Source organism: Mesocricetus auratus, unplaced genomic scaffold, assembly GCF_017639785.1.
Source record: "Mesocricetus auratus isolate SY011 unplaced genomic scaffold, BCM_Maur_2.0 Super-Scaffold_6730, whole genome shotgun sequence".
Lineage (NCBI taxonomy): Eukaryota > Metazoa > Chordata > Mammalia > Rodentia > Cricetidae > Mesocricetus > Mesocricetus auratus.
Window position 1 is genome coordinate 2,235,038 of NW_024429184.1, and position 25,645 is coordinate 2,260,682.

The window sequence follows — 25,645 nt, forward strand, 5'->3', positions numbered from 1 at the left end:
GCCCTGGGTGGTAGCTGCGTTGGTCAGCCCTCCAGCTCTTCCCAAATCCTCACCACCCAGGGCAAGCTCTCCAGTACTACCCTGGCTAGCTCACCCATTGGCTGCAGGCGACGAGGGGCAGTGACAGCTCTCCTACCCTCATGCCCTCAGGGCCGGCTCACCCAGGCTGACACCACCAGGGCCAGCTCTACCGTGATGCCCAAGTTGAGGCACAGAGCCTGGCCTTCCAAGTGCTGCAGCTGGTGAGGGAAGAGGGCCAGCTCTCCCTGCTCTCATTCATGCCCTGAGGCCAACTCTTCTTTCTGCCTGCCACAGGTGGCAAAGGGGAACGGGGAGAGGGCATCTTTCCCTCGACCACGCCACCGCACGGCAGACCAGGGACAGTGTCTTTAAAACCCTAAATGAAATTAGCTGTGAGTTTCTGATACTCAGGTGGGGGGAGGTCGGAAAAGGAAGAAATGTGTAGAAGCCAATGACAGAATGATAAGGGAGAGACTGAGCGAACCCGATGAGTGCCTTCCACATCCGATGCCCTTGGTTTTTCAGCTTCTTGGCGGGCTGACTTGTTGCCTAGTCACAGCCTAAAGGTGAAACTAGGTTCTGAATCTACCAGAGTTCCAGGTTCCGAGGTGACCTGTTGAATGATGTAATAGAAAAGCTAGCTTTATATTCCATCCAAAATGCCGTAATTAATGAGACGACTAAAGTGATCCACCTGAATCAACAGGAGTGGGTGGCCAGCAAGTCCCAGATGTTAAGCATGGTGCAGGTGATTAATGACATGGCAAGTATTTGTTGGCTTCACGAAATATTTCACAAGACACTTAAAAAGCATATTCCATGGGACACTCGGAATGATTGTCCGATACCCAGGCTCCCTCCGTTGCGCAATGTCAAGGGAGATTGTCTTGGGGTCTCACTAAAATAAGAACCCGTGTAACTCTGGCTGACTTGGAGCTTGCTATGCAACCTCAAAAACGTATGAGAAGCCAGGGTAGTGTTGCAGGCTGGTACTTTCTGGCTACTCCAGAGACAGTGGCAGGAGAACTGCAAGTTAGAGGCTAGCCTAGGCTAGACAGCGAGATTCTATCTCAAAATAGAAAGTAGCAAGAGGGGCTAGGTGGTGGCACCGGCGCACACCTTTAATCCCAGCACTCGGGAGGCAGAGGCAGGCAGATCTCTGTGAGTTCGAAACCAGCCTGGTCTACAGAGCAAGTTCCAGGACGGACTCCAAAGCAATACAGAGAAACTCTGTCTCAAAAAAAAAAAAAAATCAAGAGGGCTAAAAGTAGGCATTGTCTAGCTTATGCTTTGTGCTGGGTTTGATCTCTAAGACCGCAGGAAATAGAGATACAACTGAGAAGCAGATGCTTATCTTGGCTGCGTGAGAATTCAGTCGCCCACCCTGCAGAAACACAGGGCCGGAAAGTGGAGGTACTAAACCGAACGGGAACTTAATTATCAAGTTCCCCTTGCTGAACGTCAAGCATGCCATCTCTAAGGAACCAACTCCACCCCTGACAGGGGATAGGCCCTGCTCTGCTTAATCCCATTATGAGCTAACCTGATTATGGGGTACTTAGGTGATGCCGTTAATCGCAGTGATAAGAATGCAATTCTTCTCTGGGAGGAGTCAGCAATGGTTGAAGAAATGGCTCTGTAGTCAGGCTGCCTAAAGGGACAACGCCGGCTGCACCAGCACCCGCTGGCTGGCCCTGAGAAAGTTGGTGAACCGCCTGTGTCCTTTGCTGTGAAATCAGTAGGATGAGACGGTACACAGTGGGCGTAAAGATCACAGTTCAGAGCGTCGGAGTGGATGAGCTAATCTCAGTTCCAGTGAACCATGAGAAAATAAATTGTGATGAGCCCTCCCTGGTAGCCATCATTCTCTCACCCACTAGGCATTCCATAATGACTTGCCATCTGCAAGCCACAAGGGAAAGCTAGAAGTGACCTCAACAGGGAAAACCAGGCCCCAAGCAGCTAGTTTAGGAGAGTCACGAGCAAATATAAATACAGTGATCTGAGGTCCCATGATGGAAGACTTTTGGGGGGGGGGTAATAGAAGACTTTAATTAGGTGATAGCAACAACTACTGGAAATTTTACTAAGGAAGTTTAGCAAATGAGCAATTGCAGAGAGAAGCCTTTTCCTTGCCAGCCGCTTTGGTTTTTCCCCACCAGTCGCCTGGGCTCTGCCGCGTTGTAGTCCCCAAATAACACACAGGAGGCTGTATTAATTATGAAGCTGTTGGCCTTGCTTGTTTTTTACTGGCTAGCTCTGACTTAAGTATTTACCCCATAATTGTTAATCTAAGTATTTCTCTTACCAGAGAATAGGGTCTGGACTTCTCATCCCTATGGTGGCTACATCGTGACTCCCTGTGTTTCTCCCTCCCAGAGTCCTCCTGGACTTTTAGTCCCACCTATCTTGCTTCTCTATTGGCCAACAGTGCTTCATTGACATATACACAGGACTTCTCCATCAAGCAATTAAGTCAAACCATTAAATGAAGGGTACTAATACTTTAAGAGCGATCACCCCCACGAAGCAAGGCATTTCACCATTGATGCGTTTCACCTGGTCTTTAAAATTGTGGACTACAGAAATCCAGCTGTGGCAGCGCCCTCCTGCTTTCGCCTTTAATACTCTCACTTCTCCCTGGTTGACCTGCTTCTTCCCAAAGGTAGCCGCCACTGCTGCTGCGCCGTTTGGTAAGCAGACTCCTAGCTTCTTTGCCGATGTGTCAGCAGTCGTGTGCACTCGCAAAGAAAGCTCTGTCTAGCCTCAGACTCACTCAGACAAGGCGGGGCTATCTGTGGGACAGTAAGTTGGGGTGCCTGGGCTTGAAGACTTGCCCTCTTTCTTGTACCCTTTGCAAGATTTTCGTTTTATTTCTTGCAAGACTTTGTGAGCGTCCGTTTTTGACCATACCCATTTCCCCATTTGTTCTGGTTTTAGGATGAATTGAACGAGTTCCTAAAGTCTGCTGGGAGCAGGCTTGTGGTGGTGGAGTTCTCAGCAAAGTGGTGTGGCCCCTGCAAAACGGTTGGCCCCATTTTCCAGGTAAGTATTTCCAGTGTCTATGTCATAGTTGCAAAAGTTTTCCCAGCCACTCTGAAAAGTTTTTCTACTTCTGAACTTTCTGTAGGGTATAGTTCTGTTGTGATTGTTTTGTTTGTTTGTTTTTAAGCATCCCAGTGAACCTGAAGCTAATACCCTAGAATCTCATTAGGAGTTACCCAAATTTTGGGGTTATTTGTCTGTGGGCAGTTCACCAAGGAACACCAGTATATGCTGAAGAACTGCAGCATACAAATGAATGGGGATTCATATCATTACATCTTACCCAAATCGGAACTCAGACCTTGCAAATATTAAAAGAGACCACACAGAGAGAGGCAGCATTTCTGTTTAGCCGTAATGTGTGTCTATGCATCATTTGCACGCCTGGTGTCTGTGAAGGTCACAAGAAGGCATCTAGAGTCACAGACAGATGTGAGCTGCTGTGTGTGTGTGCCAAGAAGTGAACCCTGATCCTCTGGGAGAACAGCCAGGGCTCTTAACCACTGAGGAGTCTCTCCAGCCCCCACGCCAGGGAATTTTAGTTTCCTTTCTCCTGGTTGTACAAAAGTCTCCTGGTTATACCTTTGTGACATGTATTCCTTCCTTCAAATATAAAGACGCTTTAATCCCGTGACGACTGTCTTACTTAGGGTTTCTATTGCTGGGAAAGGACACCATGGCCACAGTGGCTCACTTACAGTTCCAGAAGTTCAGTCCATTATCATCATGACAGAGAACATGGCAGGGTGCAGGCAGACGTGGTGCTGGTTACATCTTGACCAGAAGACAGCAGGAAGTAGACTGAAACACTCAGTGGTAAATCTCAAAGGAAATCTCAGTAGGAAATCTCAAAGCCTAACCTCCTGGTGATATGCTTCCTCCAACAAGGCCATACCCACTCCCAGAAAATCACACCTCCTAACAGTGACGCTCCCTATGAGAGTATGAGAACCAGTTACATTGAAACTACCACAAGGATACAAGTAAAAACATTCTAGTCTATTTGGATTTTCTCATATGGCCTCTTGAATAGGCTGAAACTAGTTCACACGAATCACAACCATCAGTATTTAGTTGTAAATGAACTTGTGGCAGATAAAGAAAGGTCTGATATGCACGCGTGTATGGATGCTTGCATGTGCAGGTCCAAGGTGGATACAAGATGTTTTCCTCAGTTGCTCTGTATCTCACATATTGAAGCAAAGTCTCTTGCAGAACTCAGAGCTCGTCGTTCAAGCTAATCTGACTAGCCAGGTTGCTCTAGGGACCCACTGTCTCTGCCTCCTGCATTCTGAGATTATAGGCGGGCCACCGTACCCAACGGCAATGCACAGGTTCTAGATATCTGAGTCTTTACACTCTCATGGCAGGGTCTTTACCCACTGAGCCATCCTCCCATCTTCTGCATGACACTTCAGCATCCCTCCTAGCCCTGAAATTCTTGGGCTGTCAGGAAGGAACATTTTAGTGTCTGGAAGGCTACTCTGTCACTCAAAACTAAGAAGGAAGGACCCCTAACTATGCCTTAGAAATAGCCAGTGCTCAGGTGCAAAAGTGTGAATCCATTCAAATGACACACAGTTAAAGCCGATGCCTGTAGCCAATAAAAGGCCCTTAATATACCACCCGAGTGTGTGTGTGTGTGTGTGTGTGTGTGTGTGTGTGCCTGCCTATGTGCAGATGGAGACCTAAAGACAACCTCAGATGCCATCATTCCTCAAACACCGTCTACCTTCTTGTTTGTGGCTGTTATTTTGGTTCCACTTGGGTTTTTTTGAGGCAAGGTCTCTAACTGGGCTGGAACTCCAGCTAACCTGGCTCGTGGCTAATGAGCCCCAGAGATCCATTGGTCTGTACATTCCCAGAGCTGGAATTACAAGTGCACACCACCATACCTAACTGACCGTCACATGGGGTCTGGGGGTCAGACTCAGGCGTTCATGACTGGACACCAAACACTTTACTGACATATTTCTCCAGCCCTAAAATCCAAGTCTTTTTTTTTTTTTGAAACTGGTGATGATGTGGGGAAACTGTATTGTTAGATGATATGGGGAAACAGTATTGTTATATTTTTTTGTTGGTAGAAAGGCGATAAAACACACTCTGAAAATAATTTAGTAATTTATTATATATGCATATATATGTATTAATATTGGAATGTTAGAAAAATGTAGTCCTGTAAATAACTTAGTATAGCATGTTAAGTAATTAACCCGTAACCTAAAAATTAAGATTGAATTAATGTATGACCTAACAGTGTGTTCTTACTCAAATAAAATGAACCTACTCGTGAACACTCATAGTATTTACCTTTAATAGTTAACAGCTAAAAGAAAAGTTCGTGTCTTTCAATAGACAGTAATTGTACAAGAATTAAAAGGAATTACGTAAACGTCATTCATTGCATATGCAGATAAAAGATAGCAGAAGGATACCTGTCAAAAAGGGGGAAATTTTTCTGTGAATAAGTGACAGTTGGAGGAAAATGTGAATGGAAGAATTTTGCATCTGCTGTACTGTTAATGCCCGGCCTTTCATAAGAGAGCATATTTGGGTATTTCGGGTGATTTTGTTAAACTCGTTGTCCATGAGGGATTGGGAGGGAGGCACTGTCTAGTCACTGTACCCATCAGAAATCAAATCAGGAAAAATAAATGAAGTTAAACAAGGATTCTAATGCCTGGAATTAAATGCTTATTCAGCCGCTGGAAAGCCAGTGAGAAAGCTGGGTTGGGACCAGACTCTGGCACAGGCTGACAGGGCCTAGGACTCCATGGCTGGCCTCAGGCTTGTCATTCTCTTACCTCAGCCTCCCAAGCGCTGGGATGAGAGTCATGCCACACCACGCCCAGCTAAGAAGCATCCTTTTAATCTGAAAAATATTCTCAGGCCTTTGTGCTTATTTTGTTGTTTTGGTTTTGGTTTGGTTTGGTTTGGTTTTCTGAGACAGTGTTTCTCTGTGTAGTCCTGGCTGTCCCGGAACTCACTCTGTAGACCAGAATTCACAGAGATCTACCCACCTCTGCCTCCAGAGTGCTGGGATTAAAGGCTCTCGTGCTACCAATGCCTGGTTTCTTGTGTTTATTATACAAGAATCTTCTCCCATATCACCATTTCAAGGGACCACAGGAGAAAGAACCCCCACCCCCACCCCACCCCGCCCCATAAATCACAATTTCAGGGAGGATTACTAGTGGCTTCTTGGGTATCCATCTCAGCCCTCCCCACGCCTTGCAGTTTCCTGCCTCTTCCTCCTCCAGGGACGGCTTCTTGTGGTATTGATTCCCCTTGGCCAAGCTTTGGACACCTTGTATGTTACCTTCCAGGAAATGCTTGTGACTTTTTTTTTTAAACAAATCAAGATACTATCAAGTTACCAACAGCTGTCTGAACGTAAATCTGTGCTGGCATAGGTAACTACTGTCCTTCATCTGCATCCCCTGTGACAAACCTTGCTGTCACCACTTCTGTCGAAGACATTTTCAGAACAAAATAGAAGCAGGAGTACAAGACAGCCCCTTTTCCCTACCACCTTTCATGGTTTCCCATTGGCTAGCTGGAAGTCAGCTGACAAAGGGGTCTGAAAAAAAATCTAGTTTCAGTACCTGATAGACTGCAGAGAGTGTGGAAAGTTGGACGAAAAACTAGGCTGATGATGGTTATCAGGGAAACCTACTTCCCCCAGGATCACACCTCCCAAACCCTGTCAAGGTGAGAAGGTCAAAGCACCAAGCACGTATCTGGTTCAGAGAAATGCATCTTTCTGCAGTTCCTAACCGTGATCTAAGCCTACCCCCATCACCCCAGACGAATTTTGAAAGCCATTACGGGTAATCCCTTGACACCTTCAGGAAAATGCTGTTTTGTCCCCCCCACCCCCGACAGGGTAGGTCTGGCCCCACTGCACACAATTCAATTGTGCTGTATCTTGTCCTCCAATCTTAGAATGCCAATCTTCAGCTTTGTTCTTAGACTCTGCTAAGAATCCTCACCTGACCTTAAGGTGCTTCAAGTTCTAGGCTGTAGTGAACCTTCAGAATGATGCTGTAGGTCTCTCTAACGACCAACTCATAGCCGGGCCAGAGTGTCACACACCTTTAACTCCAGCACTTTTGAAGCAGAGGCAGAGAAATCTCTGTGAGTTTAAGGCCAGCCTGGTCTACAAAGTGAACTCCAAGACAGCCAGAGATACACAGAGAAGCCCTGTCTCAAAAAAAAAGCCAAAAAGAAAGAAAGAAGGAAGGAAAGAGGGAGGGAGGGAGGGAAGGAGGGAGGAAGGAAGGAAGGAAAGAGGAAAACAACTGAGTCATACATTATACATTTATTTTTTTCAAAATGACGTTTTTGGTACAAATGTTAATATTTATATTATTTTATTCTTTTGTATTGAAGGCAATGTCTTTAAAATACCAAAACGTCATGTTTGCTAATGTGGATGTGGACTCATCTAAGGTAAGGCTCTTAAATCTTCGGTGTGGAACATCAAAACCCAACACCACTGAGTCACTTGGTCAAAGTGATGACACCGTCTGGTTAAAAACAAGTGGAATTCCATATATCTGTTTTCATGATGAAGGCAGCAAACTGTTTTGCATAATTTTCTTTAAATATTAGCAAATATACGGTACCCCTTCTGCTCTGACACACATCACCAGTCAGTCCCAACAGTCTTCACAGCTTTCTCCTCAGCCTGTTGTTACTCTAGGCCGTGGTTCTCAATCTGTGAGTCACATCCCCCTGGGGGTCACATGCCAGATGCGTGCATTACGATTCGTAACAGTATCAAATTATAGTTATGAAGTAACAACTCAATAATTGTGTGGTTGAGGGTCTCCTCAACATGAAGAACTGTGTTAAGGAGTCACAGCGTTAGGAAGTTTGAGAACCACTGATCTAAGCAGACATTAAAATGAATCCATGGTGAAAATTTGCTTTTAGGTTGCAGCAAGTTTCAGGGTCTTAGTCCAACCACGGAAGGCTGAGCTGAGTCCGAGGAAGGGTAAATACACAGCTCACCCATTCCCCAACCTCCCAGGATCCCGGAGACACTCAGATGCAGCAGGGAGCCTAGTCTAGCAGGAACTCATTTATTGCCCCCACAGCAAGCATCTTTTAAAGCTAACAACCACAGAGCAGGAATACAGCCAGCCAATGGTTTTAAAGGCCAGCCTGTCATGCATCTAGGTGGTGCCCTATGCTTTACCCAGTGAACATGAGCCGTTCATGCAGTGGCCTCATCTGGTTCGATCTGGCAACCAATCACCCTTTTTTGTATAAAAATCTCACGACTCCTGACTTCCCCTCAGCCCCAACTTTAACTGGCTCGTGTGCCCTTCAGTAAGTTATTAATCATTTTCTAAAACCTAGCTCAATAATTATAGATATTTTGACATATTTCATTTTGGTGTCCTGTCTTTTTTTTTTTAGTGGTGGGGTGTGTTGTTTATATAGCATAAAAATTCCAGGAAATCCTTCCCTCTTGTCCCTAGATCCATCCTCCCCCTTCTCCTGTCCCCTCTCCCAAAATAATCAGCGTCCTAGTCTCAATCCTTTTGGATGTGACCCAAAGGGACCAACAGCCTCCTAGAAGGCCTCACTCTACTACCTCCAATGGCTCCATGCTGGAGACCAGGCTACTAACCAAGGAGAGACGTTCAGCATTCAAACTATGACAGAAAAGACAGCAGGTGACCTACCCATGCATTGGGTTGAAGCTGAACTTTAAAATGATTAGAAAATCAGAAATTAGTTATCTTGTGTGTCATAGTTAGTCATAATTTTATCAACGACACAAACTTGGCATAGCTGGGAATATTTGGGCTATTGTGATAATATTTGTATAAAGATTACTGTATAAATTTCTGTATGAGCATAAGTTTGATTTGTCTTGGAGCTATATCTATGTGTGTAGTTGTTGCTACTACACTTTGATGGTATATGGAGGAACTGGAAAACCATTTTGTAAATAAACCACATCATTTTACTTTCTCACTGCTACAGCAGAGAGTTCTGATTGCTCCCACATTCCTGCCAACACAAGTTACTCTCAGCGTTTGGATTATAGCTTTTTGTCTCTTAACGTGAAGCAAAAGACACACTTTTCTAGTAATAACTTACTGAGTAGCTGTTGCTGTAGCAATTATAACTAAAAATACAACTTGGTGTGTGTGAGTGTGTGTGTGTGTGTGTGTGTGTAACGCTTCTTTGGGTCTGTGTGTTCTGGGCAGAAAAGAGTTAAAGTCAAGCAAATGGCATATCAACAGGAGAGTTCAATTCTGTTGTCCATGGACAGCCGATTTTATTCAGCTTCCAAACAAGGGAAACTAGCAAACAAAAAAAAAATGCCACTTGGAAACAGTTTGATTTGGGTCAAAATTGCGGAGTCCTGGACTTTTCTCTTGTCCTTGGGCTCCAAGATGTTTCAGAAGTAAAGATGAGTAGTGAGGGGAAAAGGCTAACAAGGCTTAAAAGAAAAAAAAAGTGCTAGCCTTGAGTGTGTGGTGTCTTCAGTGTGACCGATGAAGACATGTCTTTTCCTTCCTCGTTTTGCAATATTTCCATAGTAGGCTTCCTGGCTCTCCTCTGCCATCATTAGGGTTGCTAAACACAACTCATTTAGCCACTCCCCATCCATTCCAATTGACTGTCATCTCATCCCTCACTGAGAGCTCTGGAAAGAGAACCCCAAGAGTACCAGAATTAAGGGGTGTCCTGGAGGCCTGGAGGGTATGTTAGGAAACTCTGTAAAGTGTCAGGTGCCCTTAGACTTTAAGACAGTGCTTCTTAGAAGTCACTAAGTAGCACACATGGTACAGAGAGAGAGTCACCAAAACCATGACTTCATGACATTTCTTTTTCTTTCCCAGGAATTGACCCAACTTTGTCAGATCAGAGCAGTACCCACATTTCAGATGTTCAAGCACTCCCAAAAGGTATGTTTCCATGGAAAGCAGCAGGGATGAATTAGATAATGCAACCATCAGAGCTAAAATTTAAAAAAAAAACCCTGGTGTTCCTTGGTAAGATGAAAATACTTGGGTTTTTAAAATGTAATTATTAGTTTCAAACACCACACACAATGATGAGGGATAAAGAAAATACATGACTTATAGTAAATCTCTCCTTGTCTGGGGCATTCAAATTATAAAAACTGCACTATTCTCTCTACTTTGGGGCAGAAATATCAAGAACCTACTAGATAAAGAAATAATGAAATTCTCACCCAAGAGTGTATATAGTCATTAACATGATATGCGGAAACACCCACCAAAAATTATCATAAGGCAATATAGCCTCATGACTGAGTATGCACATCCTGGGTTCAATACCCGTGGTCCAAACACCAGCTCTCCCTTTCTTAGTTATAGGGCCCTTGGTGGCTTAGTTACTCTTTTTATATTTTTGTTTCCCTATTTGTAAAATAGAGATCATTATAAATTTTCTATCATTTACTGTGAACATTAAATACCTTATCAAGACCAAAGTGGCATTAGTGGTTTAATGTGTTCCATTAATTGTTCTCTTATAGGCATTAATGGGATAACATGGCTAAAATGTCCTCCAGCACATGGTAAAGCTAGCATTTCCAGATGTGACGGGAGAGGGGGGCATCCATAGTGAACTATCATTTTGTAGCAAACTGGGGAGACATAAAATATACATTGTCTTTCACAACAGTATCTTGCCCCTGGGAACATATGCTACAGAAACACCCCCAAAGGGGAAAAAATAACAGTAACTGAATATATAACAATTGTAACACTATTTCTAGCATTGACAATAGCAATTATGACGCCTTTTCCAGCAGAATGTTCTATGGAATAATACGCAAAATGTTATGGAGCATTTTGTGAAGTTTAAAAGTCATGCCTAGGTTTTATAAAGAGTCTGTCTAAATTGGGTGAAATGAAAACACACTTCTTTGATCTACCAGCAGTACAATTTTATTTTTTGTTATTTATTTCTTGGTATTTGCTGTAATACGATCGATGCAATAGGTCTAAGCTATTTTTTTAAACACGGTGTTTCTTCAAATGGCGTTTAGTTGAAAGTAAGAGTACTCAGCATGCGTTTCCTTAACTTGCCCCCACCTACGTGTCTGATTGCCTGTGTATGTCTTTTTTGCTACCATCTCAAACGTGAGAATGTGTTCTTCTTGCATAACCAGTCCTGCCTTACACCTTGCCTGCCTCCCCTCTGGCTGCTACCTTCTTTGGGCGTGGCATCCCCCCCCCCCCAGCATCCATACTCCATTTTCTCTCAGGAGCCCTATTTCCTATCTTTAATCTCAAGGCTCTACCTCTAGGTTCCAACCAACCAATTAACTCTATCCTCATCAGGTGTGGATCCTTTGGTTTAATCAGGCCTCCTCGTATCACGCCAAAAGTAATACCAGAATTTGGTGGAAGGAGCTAAGTCAAGGTATTTTCTTTTGGCTGCTGCTGGATTTACCTTTAAGGGCAAGAGCTTTGACACGGCTCACTGCCGTATGGGACCTGATAATGAAGCCATCGTGGGGAGGAAAGCAGAATGCAGCTGAGATACTAGTGCTTTAAACTCAGAGTTCGTTGGAGGTTCAGGGAGGGCTCAGTGGCTCTTACACAGAACCCATGTGGCGGCTTGTAGCCATCTGCAACTCCAGTTCTAGGGAGTCTGACACCAGGCACCAAACATATACATTCAGGCAAACAGTCTTGCACATAAAAAATTAAAAATAAATAAATAAACTGAATTTGTCTGCAGCGTAAGCCTAAATCATTCCCATAGAGTCTTCATGTTTATAAACTGAGTGTATTTTAGCATCAACTAAAAAAATAAATAAATAAAAATAAATCTAAGCACATTAAGAGAAAGGGTTGGTACTCTATAACTCCATTCTAGAGTATTCCCCCAATGCCCTGAAGACCTCCTGCAAGGCCCCACCTCCTCCCAATGTCCTGGAGAGTAAGAGTTACCAGATGGACTTCTTGTGGACATGACAGCTGAAAACATATTTAAATTTGCTGATAGGAAACTATCAAAAAATGAAATTAATTGAATTGAAGATATTACCAGTAGCCGCTGTAACTCTCTACAGATTTAAGTTTGCTGATTTAAGTGACTATCGGAAAATAACATTAACTGAATTGATAATATTACCAGTAGGTACTGTAACTCCCCAACTTCTAATTCCAGGGCTACCCAGTAAGCCCCTGATTATAAAGTACATAGACATGTTCAAAACTTTTTCATAAGAATTGAAGTTTTCAACTGAATACTATCAGCATAGTATCCTGATTATGGAGTTTAAAAACCAAACAGCTGGGATGGAGAGATGGCTCAGCTCTTAAGAGCTCAGTTCCTAGCACTCAGGTCCTGTGGGCTCACAACCACCTGCAACTCAGGTCCTGTGGGCTCACAACCACCTGCAACTCTGTCTCCAGAGGATCCAATGCCCTCTCTGGCCTCTGGGGAACACCAGTGTGTACACACATACACAGACACACAGAGGGACACAGAAATAAAAAATAAAAATAAAGCCTCTTTCTAAAAACTAGACAATCTGAAACAACTTCTACCACAATACTTGGATGGATCTGTGTCTAATCATATGAAAACATGCTCAGAAATTAGTGACCAAATCAAAACAAAACACCTTTTGTACACCAAAGGCAAGGGCCAAGAAAAAGATGCCAAGATCCTGAAGGGGGATAACACTCTAAATCTTTTACTTCTTGACTCAAACTTCAAAATGGGGTTTGAACAGGTCTTTAGGGTCCCAGTTTTCCCATTGCATCAAGAGTTAGAGTTAAGCCATGGCATGTCTGGATCCTTCTCCCCCAGTCCCACAGGGGTCTGCAGAGAGAGAGTCCCTGCAAAGGAGGGGGCTTAGGGGACATCCAAGAAAAAAAGATACATTCACTTGAATGTCTTTGTTAGGAGGCCAGAGCGAGAAAGCTTCCACTGGCATCAACTGTCTTCTAGAAAGTAGAGAAAAATGGGATTCACGTCTTTGAAACCACCTCCAGAAACAGGCTCCATGCCTTCATCTGGAGCATGCAGCTGGAAACTGACTTATTGAAGCAATTAAGCACCACTTATGCTTTTTTTTAAAGCTAGAGTTCAGTCTCTGTTGAGGAATGTCTTTGTGGTTCCAGTAAGACATCTGTGTGTTTCCAGTAAGACATCTGGCAAACAGCCACTGTGCTGTGTGCGCCTCAGAGGTTCACAGTACAAAAAAAAAAAAAAAAAAAAAAAGAGTCATAAATCACCCTAGAACACAGGAGACTATCTTCCTCCTGTGGGAACACAGTGTGTGTCCTTTCGTCAGACAGGAAGAGCTAGAGTTCCCCCCTTTGTTTTTCAATAGACTTTGAGAATCTCAGGCTTACTTCTGCTGCAGTTCCGTGACCCCCTTACCTGTCCTGTCTCCAGCCTTTCCAAATAGACATTCACCATACTATGCCATCCTTACTTCTTTTACTTCTTTGGCCATCATTCTTGCCCATGTCACTTCTAGTGTATATGCATCATAAGTAAAGTAGAACTTTTTTTTTAACGAAAGCACCCTAAAGTCACGTATCTTAGTGATCAGTCCCTGGCTGCTGGAAGGTTTCATGTAAGAAGTTGATTGGCAGGGATGCAATATAAGAAATGACTGTAATGGGTAGGGAGACGGCTAAGGCAGTAAAACTTGCCAGAGAAGCACGTAGACCTGAGTTTGAACCCCAGAAATCACATATGAAAGCCCAGGTGTGACGGTAAGCATTTGAAATCCCAATGCCCGAGAGACAGAAGCAGGAGGGTGCCTGAGGACTGCTGCCATCCAGGACAACCATAGGGTGGGTTCCAAACCGTGTGAGAGATGCTGTCTCAAAAAACAAGATGGATGGTGCATGAGGAGTGATACCGGAGTTTGACCTACACACGCGCGTGCGCTCACACACACACACACACACACACACACACAGAGACAGAGAGAGCATATTCTACATTCCATTACTTTCTGCTATACTCCTTGTGTTTTCATCTAAGGCATTATAGCATGTTCCAGGAAGAATCACCATGTTTAGTGATTGTAGTATTCTATTGTACATGCACTAGTCCCCCTTTTATCAAAAAAAAAAAAAAAAAAAAGAATTCATTCCGAGACTACCAATGGATGCTTGAAACCACAGACGCTACTGAATGATCTTGTATATAACGTGGAGGGGTGGCCCTATTCATCCTCACTATAGATCTTGGAAATGCATATAATTCTTCTCATTCTTTAGTAAGTAAAAAAATTTTTTTACACATTTTCAGGTAAAACAAACATTTCATAGCTTTTTCTTTGATCACTGGTCATTACTCTTTAACAGTTTAGGGTTATTAGCAAGAAAAGCCAGGGTTACCTGAACGCACGCCCATAGAGTTGATGTTGAGGTGATTGAATTCCTAACCGGTAGGTGGAAGGACCATCCTCTCCTTAAGCATGAAAGTTTATTGTGTTTCCTCAAAATGACACATGATTTCAGGGTTTTGTTGGCTTCAGGAATGCCCAAGTAATGTTTTCAGATAGTGACTACCTAGGTCACTGGAGTCATAGAAAGCAAAATTGCCCGCAAGGTGAATTGCATGCTATATATATACATACATATGTATATATATCATAAATTTTATGGACCATCTTAAAAATTCACCACAGGCTATAAACTCTCTTCAGAAAATAATAAAAAAAATGGACAGACACATGCGTCCTGATCCTGGCAGATGATTCTGTGGTTTCCACAGAATCATCTGCCTTTGAGACAACAATAGCTCCACTACACAAAGAACTTTGGTGTCATGCTAAGCAGATGTCTGCGGAGCCCAGGAAAGGGAGAAAAAACAAATAATTAGCAAGTCTTGGCTAATTGCTTACACCTGAGCCAACTTTCATCTCTTGCCTTAGGGTAAAATTGCTTCCCAAAAGCACTTAGGTGGGCCTACTTAGTAAGAGCAATGGAAACTGGGCCTGTATTATGCTAAACCCTATATTTGGAAAAAAGTTATTCACAAGTGAACAATTTGCCAGACTCTCAAACTAAGTAGGAGGAAGCTCTTAACCCAGATGTCTGCAAACTGTAGGGCTCCTGTTGACATCACAGAAGTCATTTCCAACAAGCATCAGCCATAACATGAAACAGGTATAGAGACCAAAAGCATCCCACATCATTTGCTAGGAAGAGGCAGCGACTGAAACAGGGCTGCAGGGCTGACACACAGTGCCTCAAGGCCAGAAAAAGAGAATAAATGAAGCAAGAAGAAATGGGGAAGAGGGTGTGTCTGAAGAATCCTTCCCAAATGCTTGTGCTCAGCTACTTCAAAAATTAATTATGTTTGGCCTTCTTCCCAGAGAGCACTTGCAACCAGATCTCACTATCCCAGGAACTAGACAACTGAGCGATTTAGGAATGTAATAAGCCATCCTAAGGTTCATTTTCCTCCTTTGTGAGATGAACTCGTCTTTGAAAATTGGTCTTGAAACTTTTCAAAGACAAATGTACAGAAAGAGCCAAGTACTGGACTTGGTGCATACTTAAAATATGATTATTATAGTTGACATGAAGGTTCTGGCTTACTGCTGAGTTGTTTAGCACTGTGACTAATATCAGAACCTCAGGACCCAGCTGTGTCCCTACAAATCCATAAATAAATAGGAATTTAGGAATACAGTTTGAGAGAGCATTTAAACTCTTCAAATATGTACAATGTCTGCTCACACCGAGTCACCATCAGCTGCTTACTCAGTAAAACCGATCCTGCTACAGAGAACAGACAATGGAGTTCTGCAGGGGACTAAAAATAGTCCCTGGTTAGTTATCAGTCAGCCCCAAGAACAGCCGATACTCTAGACAGAGAATTGTCGAATTCAAAAACTAAGTGGAATGGAAGGAAAGTTACAAAGTGAGGCAGCTTCCAGCCCATTTTAGCAATCCTTAGTATCACTCCAAAGGACACTGCCATTGCCTTCTCCAAGATTAGACAGCACAAATCACCCTTCAGTGTTGCGAACCATGCTTTTATTTAATGCTCTATATTCTGTTCATTGAGGAGTTTTGTATTGATTTTTTGATAGTTAAATTTCTACCAAAATGTCATCTATCTTGATTACTGGGGGTTTCCCACACTTTAAGTTTTTTGCCCAGCCCTGTTCATCTCCTCCAAATTTCCAAATTTTCAGATATAGCAGTGGTTTGTGAGAAATGAGGAAGACTCTGAAATAAAGTTGTACCTAGAGTTAAGATTTATTGCATCAAAGAATAGAGACTGAAAGCATCAGAAGACGTACTCATTAGTAGGATCCAGAAAGCTCTTCAGATGCCCTCTCTTGTCTCAGGACACAGATTGCCCCGGAGTCGAGCAAGGTGTAAGCAGCCAGACATTAGCCCTTTTCTCATGAGTCACGCAGATAACCAAAATACGACCTCGTTATCGTGAGTCCTTCTGGTGCTCATAAAAAGTTTACGGCTGGGACCCACGTGAACAGTGGCTCTCTTGAAGCCTAGACCTTGAGATGGCCCGCCTTCGAAAGGACCTGGGGGTGCCCAGGGGAAGAAGGCTCTGCCGTTGCTTTGCATGACTCCCCAGGCCTAAAAGAGAGCCAAGAGTGGCGGTGTCTTCTCACCTGTCTAAAAAAGGCAAACATGGGTCCACTTTCCTCAGGGTGTCTACAAAGACTGAGGGGAAGAGTATGACTGTGCCCGTGACCAGGGTATCCCAGAAAAAGAGAGAGGGTAGACATGAGCTTTTTTCTTTCATCTAGGCTTAAGAGACACTCACTCTGGGCTTTGGGGGCAAGGGTGGGAACGGAGATAAGCCAAGGGTTGTAGAAACCCGACGCCGAAAATCTGAGCAGATTTTCCCAGTGGAAACATGCCGTTGAAGAGAGTGCCCCCTGGAAGCTGTTGACCCCAAGGAACAGAGTCCCACTCCACACTCCCAGGGACAGGCAGAAGATCGTTTCTGGTAGCCATAGTCCAAAATGGCCTTTCCTATGCCCAGTGTGGCTGGAGATGAACTCCGACATTACACACACACACACACACATCCCCTTCAGCCGTAACCCACCTGGCCCGGCAGCAGTCAACACAGTCAGCTGGTGCCACAGAGTAAGAATTCACACACTTCAGCCAAAGCTGACCCTGCACCTGCTCAGAAATAAACACAGCCCTCCCAGATTGTTTACCTAGCTCCCTGCCTGCTTTTGCATTTCCGCAGCAAATGTGAATGTCCTACCAGGCCCCAAATGAGCAAAAAAGTTGGTTCCTACTAGAGAAAAAAGAAAAGTGCTTTTGTCATCATTTGGGTCACTGATGCCCAAAGAGTAAGACACACGGAAGCAGCTTCAAGAAAAGGAAAGTTGGTTAGCGTTTTTTGTTTTGTTTTGTTTTGTTTTTTGTTTTGTCCCGCAGTCAGAACAGTCACCGTCCAGTGGAGCTAAGCGGTGGGAACAGAGGCCGACTCCAGCTATGGCCCTGATCTCGAGTCTGAATGCACCTCTTCTAGGTGCCTCCTGGATGTGTTTTAGCCCAGCCCCAAAGACTTTAATTGAAGTACTTACATATCAAGGTCTGTCTGAGGCGTAGGCAAGTCGACAGGTTCAAATACCTGCTTGTGACTTACGCGGTTCTGGAGAGATGAGTGGGGTGGGGTCAGAGGAAGGAGTCAAGACAGGATCGACAGCAGTTTGCTTTTTGTCCCCTCCTCTTGCGTGAGGCAGCTTTAAAAGCTTCGGTCATTAAACTTACCTTTTCTGTCTTATTCATGCCCCCTAATGCCTCAGCACATCTAGTCTGTTTGGAGGAGAATGCATTCTTCTTTTATTCAGGTTATTCTGAATTACACATTGTGTTACAAACGTCTCCCCGGTCATCCCCCCAAGGGGGGCCTTGTGTTGCTTGATGGGATTGGGCTGTTGTTCATTGTCACACTGTTGCTGGTGCATCGAGGGGTGGGGGTGGGGGTTGCTATTGTTCTGTTGTTGTCAGCTAAGCCCAAATGTCTGGGAAATTGATGAGCTCAATCTGGACCGTGCAGCTGGTCCAAATACACTTCAATATTCACTCAACCAGAATTGTACAGCAACCTGCCAATGCGTTCTATGATAGTTTATTCTATGCATGCGTCATTAGTTTTGTCTCTCAGACATTTATTTGTTAGGGAGGGACCACTGTCTCCAAGACCTTTGTATTTTCCTGGGAACAGCAATAGGCTGCATATAAATGTCAGAACGTCTTTGGCATATGAGAAATATTACCTCTGATAGACCTAAGGGATAGGTAAACCAGGAAAGAATCACTTTATTACTCTTATTTTGCTCACTTTTTGCTTTTGCCTTTTGAGATAAGGTTTCTCTGTGTAATCCTGCCCATCTTGCAACTCTCTCTAGACCAGGCTGGCCTCAAAGTCAGAGTATCCACCAGCCTCTGCCTCCCGAGTTCTGGGATTAAAGGTGTTTGGATTACCACAAAATAATCATTACTGTGTGTGTGTGTGTGTGTGTTTGAAAATGTCCACAATGAAAGCTGTTTTCAAACATGTTACATTTGGGGTTTTCTTTAGTACTGAACAGCCTCCCTCCTCCCATTGGCCTCAAAAAAAAAAAAAAAAAACAGGATCTTATCATTTTTTGTTGCAAATATTTCCAGCATGCAGCAGCAGCTCATGGAGAATGACACAACTAGGTGTGGTGGCACACCTGTTATTTTATCTCTTGGTTGACTGAGACAGGAGAATTGCAAAGTCAAGGCTAGCCTGGAAAGCATGGTGAGGCCTGATCTCAAAGTGGGGTGGGAGGAGAAGATAGTGAGATCCTATCTCAAAGTGGTGTAGGAGTGCATAGTGAGGCCTTATCTCAAAGCAGGGAGTGGGGGAGAAACTTTTAAAATAAAGGAGACAGTAGGAGAGCTGTAAACTCTTTTCCTGATGCTTCTGGTCTAAGCCTTTGAGAGACACAACACAGCATCAGATTGTTTATAACAGCCAGTACAATATAAATGCTGTATAAGTAGTTTGTACATTTTCAGTGTAAATTTTTTTTTGCAGATATTTTTGATAAATCTAGAGAGGATTTAAAGATTGCGAGAACACAGGCTTGGGTTTCTAGGCATGCACTCTGGAGGACTTTGGTGTTCCTCCAATCCCCGGTGACATCCCGGGACAGTTGCAGAGCTCCTGTTAGCAAGGCCACTTGTGGAATGAGCTCTGGTGGGTATCATTTCCTCGTGTATCCTGTCCGCTTACTCAGTTCCCAGAATCAAAGCTCAGCACTAGACAGGGACACGAAGCTCAATGTTGATGTTTGGTTGGCTAGACAAAGAAAGAAGCCAGTGCCCAGGGTGTGGCTTGGTGCCAGAGCTCCTGCCCAGCACGTGGGAAGACCCTGGGTTCCGTTCTCCAGCGTAATAAAGGAAAGCAGAAGGAAGGAAGAAAAGGAAAGGCTGGCAGGAAAGAGGGTGTCTTAGTTACTGTCCTGACACTGGCAAAAAATACCCTGAGAAAATCAGCTTAAGAGAAAAAGGATTTGTGTTTGCTTGCAATTCAAGGCATACCCCATCACAGCGGGGAAGTCAAGGCACCACGAGCTGACAGTGGCTGCCCACTCTACATCTGAGGTCAGAAAGGGACTACAGTGGACACTGCTTCACTTACACAGTGTTGGGAGATTTTCTCTGTCTGGTCTAGTCCCACTGGACCAGTTTCTTGCCACCCAATCAGGTCCCTGTAGCCGCTATGAAATAACCATTCTGAGACTTAATAGCTGTTTATAACTTTTTGGCCATTGGCTTAGGCTTCTTACTGGCTAGCTCTTTCCTATTATTAACCCCATTTCTATTAGTCTGTGTATCTCCACGTGGCCTTCGCTTACTGGTCATGCCCGGGGATCCTGCCTCCTCGGCAGCTACATGGCAATTCTCCAACTCTGCCTATATCCTTCCTCTATCCCTGTTCGGGTTTCCTGCCTGTCCATTGGCCAAAAAAGCTTCATTCACCAACCCATAAGAAAAACATATTCACAGCATACAGAAGGCCATCCCCATCAAAACAGTCCAGAATCCCAGCAAATGGTGCCATCTACAGTGAATGGATCTTCAGACCTCAACTGACATAATCAAAGTAACCCTCACAGGCGTGCCCGCAAGCCAATCTCCAGGTGATTCTAGATTCTGTCATGCTGACGGCTAACACTAATTACGGGAAAGAGGGAGCGACGCTTAATTCCTGAAATTTAACACAACCCAGTGTCTTGAACTCACTCTTCAACGACCAATAAATAACTCATTCCAATAAAATCTAATTTGTGTGAGAGCTCCAAAATAGACACTAAAAATGTGCTGAAAAAAAAAATATATATAGTCTCCATCCTTGAGCTATGGGCAGGCTGGTGACAAAATCAGTTATGTCCCTGTGGGAAGTCGAGAGAGCCATAGGACAGTGAAGAAAATGTTTCAGAAGGCTTCATGAGGTGACCATCATCTGGGAGGGACAGGCCTGGACGAGGAGAAGCAGAGAGTGATAGTGTAACATGGGGTGTGTCCCCGGAATAATTTCCATACTTACATACCAATGGCTTGAAATTATTATTAGCATGTGAGCTCCTAGGAGATTTCATCTGTCTTACTCACAGCGCCCTAGCCCACCCTAGGCACCCATTAAGTGCAGTTTCTAAAAGAAAGCCATGGGAACATCCATAACCCAAACATCCAAAGTCAGAGGCGTTCCAAAATCTGATACTCCGTCGTACCAGCATGAGGCTGTAAGACTGATGTTCCAATGCTCATCGACTCAGTTTTGTGAATAAAAACTAGAAACAGCACTGTTACAAGGCTACTACCTTGGTAACACGACACAGGCTAGAATCATCTTAGGAAGGGAACAGCAACTGAGGAACTGCCTACCTTGGTCTGTGAGGAGGGCTATCTTGATCATGGTTGGTATAGGAGTATGCAGTCTAAGATTGGGGCGCCGTTCCTCAGTCAGTGATCCTGGGCTGCCTAAAGCTAGCTAAGCATGAACCAGGAAGTGATCCAGAGACCTCGGTGGTGGATTGTGACCTGGGAACCAGTAGATGAAATAAACCCTACGTTCCTCTACATTGCTTTTGGTAAGAGTGTCTTACCATAGCAACATAAAGGAAACTAGAGCAGGCTTCGGGTTATAAAACAGGTGAAACATAAGCAAAGTTTGGGCTAGATTTGAACCCCATTCCCAAGATAGCTCACTATTTACTTTCAAATATCCCCAAATCTGAAATGCTCCCAGCCAACCACTTCAGACAAGGGGTCCTCAATTCCTGGGGTTTTTTTGTTTTGTTTTGTTTTAAGTAAGCAAGTTCTCTCGTGTGAGGAAGGTTGTTGAGGTGGAGGAGACACAATTAAGATGTCGTTAGGAGACTGGATGTCGCAGAGGACACTGAAGAAGCTTGGAAAGGGTGTCACACGCACACTTGTGGTTTTGCGATTGATGGGAGGAGGGGGACATAGAAGGCACAGAACTGAATACAGAGAAAGTTGTGTTGCTATCACTATTGCCTAAAAGGGGCCAGTCAGGAAACAAAGGTAATGTCACACTGAAGCCACCGGGATGTCTTACGTAACAAAAACTGGTGATACCAATTGTTGTCAAGGACGTGGAGCAACTAGAACACTCATCCTTTGTGGGGGCAGCTAGTTTCTGGGACTGCTGTTGCAATTTAGCTGGTAGAATGCTTGCCCAGCTGGCCCTGGGTTAGATCTCAGGATGGTATAAACTGAATGCGGCTGTGCATACTGCAATTCATGGTTATCCTTGGGTGTATTGTACGGGGAAGACCAGCCTGCATTACATGAGATTCTTTCTGAGAGGAGGGGAGAAGGGAGGGGAAGGGGAGGGGAGGGGAGGGGAGGGGAGGGGGAGAGGAGTGGGAGAAACAGAGACAGAGAGAAATAGAGAGAGGACTTCTATTAAAGTTTAATCCCATAATTCCATTCTTTAGGTGTACAACCAGGATGAAGTCTTACATGCAGCCCCCAAATACATAGACAAGGGTATTCCCAGAAGCATCATTCCCCGCAGCCCAAGTGGGTAAATTATGTTCCATTCATGCGAAGGAACACTGAAACACATACAGACTGCTGAACAGAGAAATACTGTGAACATGATACTGAGTTAAAAAAAAAAAAGAAAGAAAGCCAGACATAGACTACAGTCTGGAGGGCTGGAGATAATCTTCAGTGGTTATAAGCACTGGCTGCTCTTCCCAGAGGACCTGGGTTCAATTCCCAGCACCCCCATGGCAACTCACAACCGTCTGTAACTCCTGTTCCAGGAGATCCAACACCCTCACACAGGCATACATGAAGGCAAAACACCAATACATATAAGATACAAAAAAGTTTTTTTAAAAAAAATGCTGTCTGTAGACTTGTGCAGTTCAAAACTATGCAAAAGCAACCCATTGTGAAGAACTGGGAATTGAGGTTGCTTCTGAGCATAGCACATGATGTGAGGGGTAGACATGGCGTCTGGGTGCGGATATACAATGTGATCCCTTCATAATAATTTCCTAAGGTTTTTGCTTAGAAGCTACGGGATTGTGTGCAGTTCTGGCTCCTCTAACTGGGTGGGTGACAGTCCCCTGTGGCGCATTCAATATTATCTCTAGAAAGATGTCAGACTCCACAGTAGCCATGGTTCTCATTGCTCCTGGTGCCTGTACAGTAGGAATCTCATAACCCCATAATCATGGGAACCATCCCTCTCCAGAGCTGTGCCCCGTTTTATTTATTTATTATTTTCTTTTTTTTTGCACTTCATAGCTTACACCATCCCACTATGAGATAGAGCTTTTTTCCAGATAGAGAATTCTCTCCAGAGGAACCCACCTCCTTTTTTTTTTTTTTTTTGAGTTGACACTGTCCTTTGAAGTAGGAAGTAGGCTGAAATAAAGGAGACAAAACATGATCTATCGGGTATATCTCTAAAGAGAGAAGGGAAATATCTTCCAACAGAGACTTGGGAATCCAGAGGTCCATCTAGAATTACATACATGGTATGATCGTGGGAACAGACACATCCCTTCTTCTCTGTGGATGCCCTGCTTGCCTCAGACGGTCTCCCTCGGACCTCCAACTGCAGGAGGAAAGATAAAGATTTAGGCGTATCCTTGGACATAAAATTCAAATGAAGATTAAATGGGAGCCGCTGCTCTTGTATAGTGATTCCCGCCCTGGCGGTTCCCATGGGAAAAACAGAGACTAAAGTGGACTCCAAAACCTCCCACATCCTGCATTCATTCCAGCTCTGGCTTTTAAGTCCCAAGAGTGAAACCCCCTTCATGCCCCAGACCCACCCTCTGGTTGCCATCCTAATATCAGGAGGAACTCCCACCCCACTCCCCAAAACAAGGTCTAATGCAGCCTAGGCTGACCCCCAAATTCACCATGAAGCTCAGGACAGCCTTGAACTTTGGATCCTCCTGCCTTCTTCACCTCCTAGGTGCTGGGGTTACAGGCGTACACCACCACAGTTGGCTTATGAGGTGCTGGGCCTCAAAGCTAGGACTTGGTGTATGCAAGGCAGACATTTTTTTGCAGACTTGGCTTTCCCCAGCGCTGAAAAGGCAGATCCCTTTTGATACCTTCCTCTCCTGGCCAAAAGTCAGGAGAACTATTTATAGGGAGATGAACTACAGACCGGCAACTCAGATAAACCATGAAATTCTGCACCCACACATAGGTCTCTCTATTCTCAAGACTCAAAAGAACATTGTGCTGTCTCGGAAGTGGAATGGAGGCCTGGAAGGTAAGAGAAATGAGACCAAGATATGGAAATGACCCACACCTGGGGTTGGCATTCATGGAGTGAATAAAATGACAGACCCGGAGGGGATGCTGCCGAGCGGGGGAAGCAGGAACAAGAGGTGTGGGGACAGCTACTTCCCTGCAGCACACTGAGCACGGAGGTTTGTTCTGGAGTTTTCCAACCCCTACTCTAAAGCCCTAACACATTCTTGGCTTAAAAACTTCCTTACCGGAAGCGCAAGTCTTCAGGAGATCCTCGCCTCGGCTCATTCACGTTCTTCCCTAGATCCAAATAGCTACCACACCTAGTATTGACTTGGTGGTGGGCTTAAAGGGCAGGTTGACGTCCTTATTTTAATAACTGCCATGGGCTTATTTTGTGTGTTCATGTGAGTGTGTGCGAGTGTCCTCTGGAAGCCAGAGGACAACCTCAGTGTTCTTGGTTTGGGTCTCTCATTGGAGATTACCAATTATCTAGACCGACTGGCCATCAAAGCCTAGGGATTATCCACCTCCACCTCCCCTGCTCTGAGACTGTCATCATACACACACACCCCACCACACCTTACTCTTTAGTTGGGCTCTAGGGGATCCAACTCTACACCTCATGCTGTGTACTGAGCCCTTCAACAGCTGGGCTATCTCTCCACGCCAAACGTAAGAGAACCATTTAAAAGGTGTTCCAACAGGGGGCATGTTTGCCGTATGCCTGTAATCCTAGCATTTCGTGGGTGGAGGCAGGAGGCTCGGGACTGGACTTTATGGCCAGTCTTGGCTACCTAAGACATGTCTCAAAGAGAAAGAGAGAGAACCCGTTATTTTATATGCTACTAAAAAAATGTTGCAATTAAAATATACCATCCATTATAAAGTATACCCTGGGTTGGGGGAAATGTGAAGAGCAGGTACCTGTTATACATGGTTATACAACCATGACCTGGGCAGAAGTCACAGAAAGACTCGGTTTTAGAAAGCTGTGTATATAAATGAACAAGCCAATACGTAAGAAGCTCTAATTTCAAGGACTGGGCTTCTTCATCTCTGGTACAGTCACATGTTTTAGGCAATACATCAAGAAGAATTACAGAGACCCGGAGAAGTATTCGTGTCACCCATCTTGAAAGCTAGCACATTGTCTACGGCCACACCACCTGAATGCACCCGATCTTTTGACAAATGATGAAAGGTCATGAACGTAATCCGATTAATGTGTGTTTATACTTGAAGTGCCTTAAAAATTATGGAAATGAGAAACAGTTTTGCAGACACAAAACTCCTCGACACTTTGGTGTCTTTGCGGCGCTTGAATCGATAAACATTTTTGTGCCTTTATGTATCTGAAACAGATTTTTGAATTTCACGGAGCTGACGTTAACAAGCTGGAATCGAAGATTCAAGAGCTAATGTGAGCCGACACCCAAAACCAAATACACCTGTGGCATTTTCTAAAGCAGCAGCAAATGTTTCATGTTTTCATTTTTTCGATGTGCCCTGTCTGTCGTTTGCAAAATCAGTCCCTCTCCTGGTGTTTCTATGGGAAGAATGTGGCATTGCGGTCCTCCCAGGGCCTTGACTGGAACCACCCTAGAAGCAGAATCATGTTACTTCCATTCTCTTTAGTCAGCCTTGCTCTGGGCATGCTCCTTGGGTGACGTTATTGTGACCTTTACAATGAAGCCCACCTGAAGCTACGCAATAGCAGGTCACCAGGATTTTCCAGAGACAGCCCAAAGGTGCAGTTGTTCACATGATCAAAGAACTTGGCCATTCTTAAGCACGACCCTGTTAAGGTT

General features: G+C 44.3%; 1 protein-coding gene across 1 annotated transcript; it reads left to right on the top strand.

Annotated features, from left to right (window-relative positions):
* Nucleotides 1-628: 628 nt before the first annotated feature.
* Nucleotides 629-25,312, top strand: LOC101824647 (thioredoxin domain-containing protein 8). Its single transcript, XM_040741970.1, has 6 exons — nt 629-769; nt 2,962-3,066; nt 7,462-7,521; nt 9,936-10,001; nt 23,788-23,853; nt 25,199-25,312. The coding sequence occupies exons 1-6, from the start codon at nt 752-754 to the stop codon at nt 25,259-25,261; spliced, it is 378 nt and encodes a 125-aa protein (XP_040597904.1). The 5' UTR covers nt 629-751; the 3' UTR covers nt 25,262-25,312.
* The last annotated feature ends 333 nt before the right edge of the window (nt 25,313-25,645 follow it).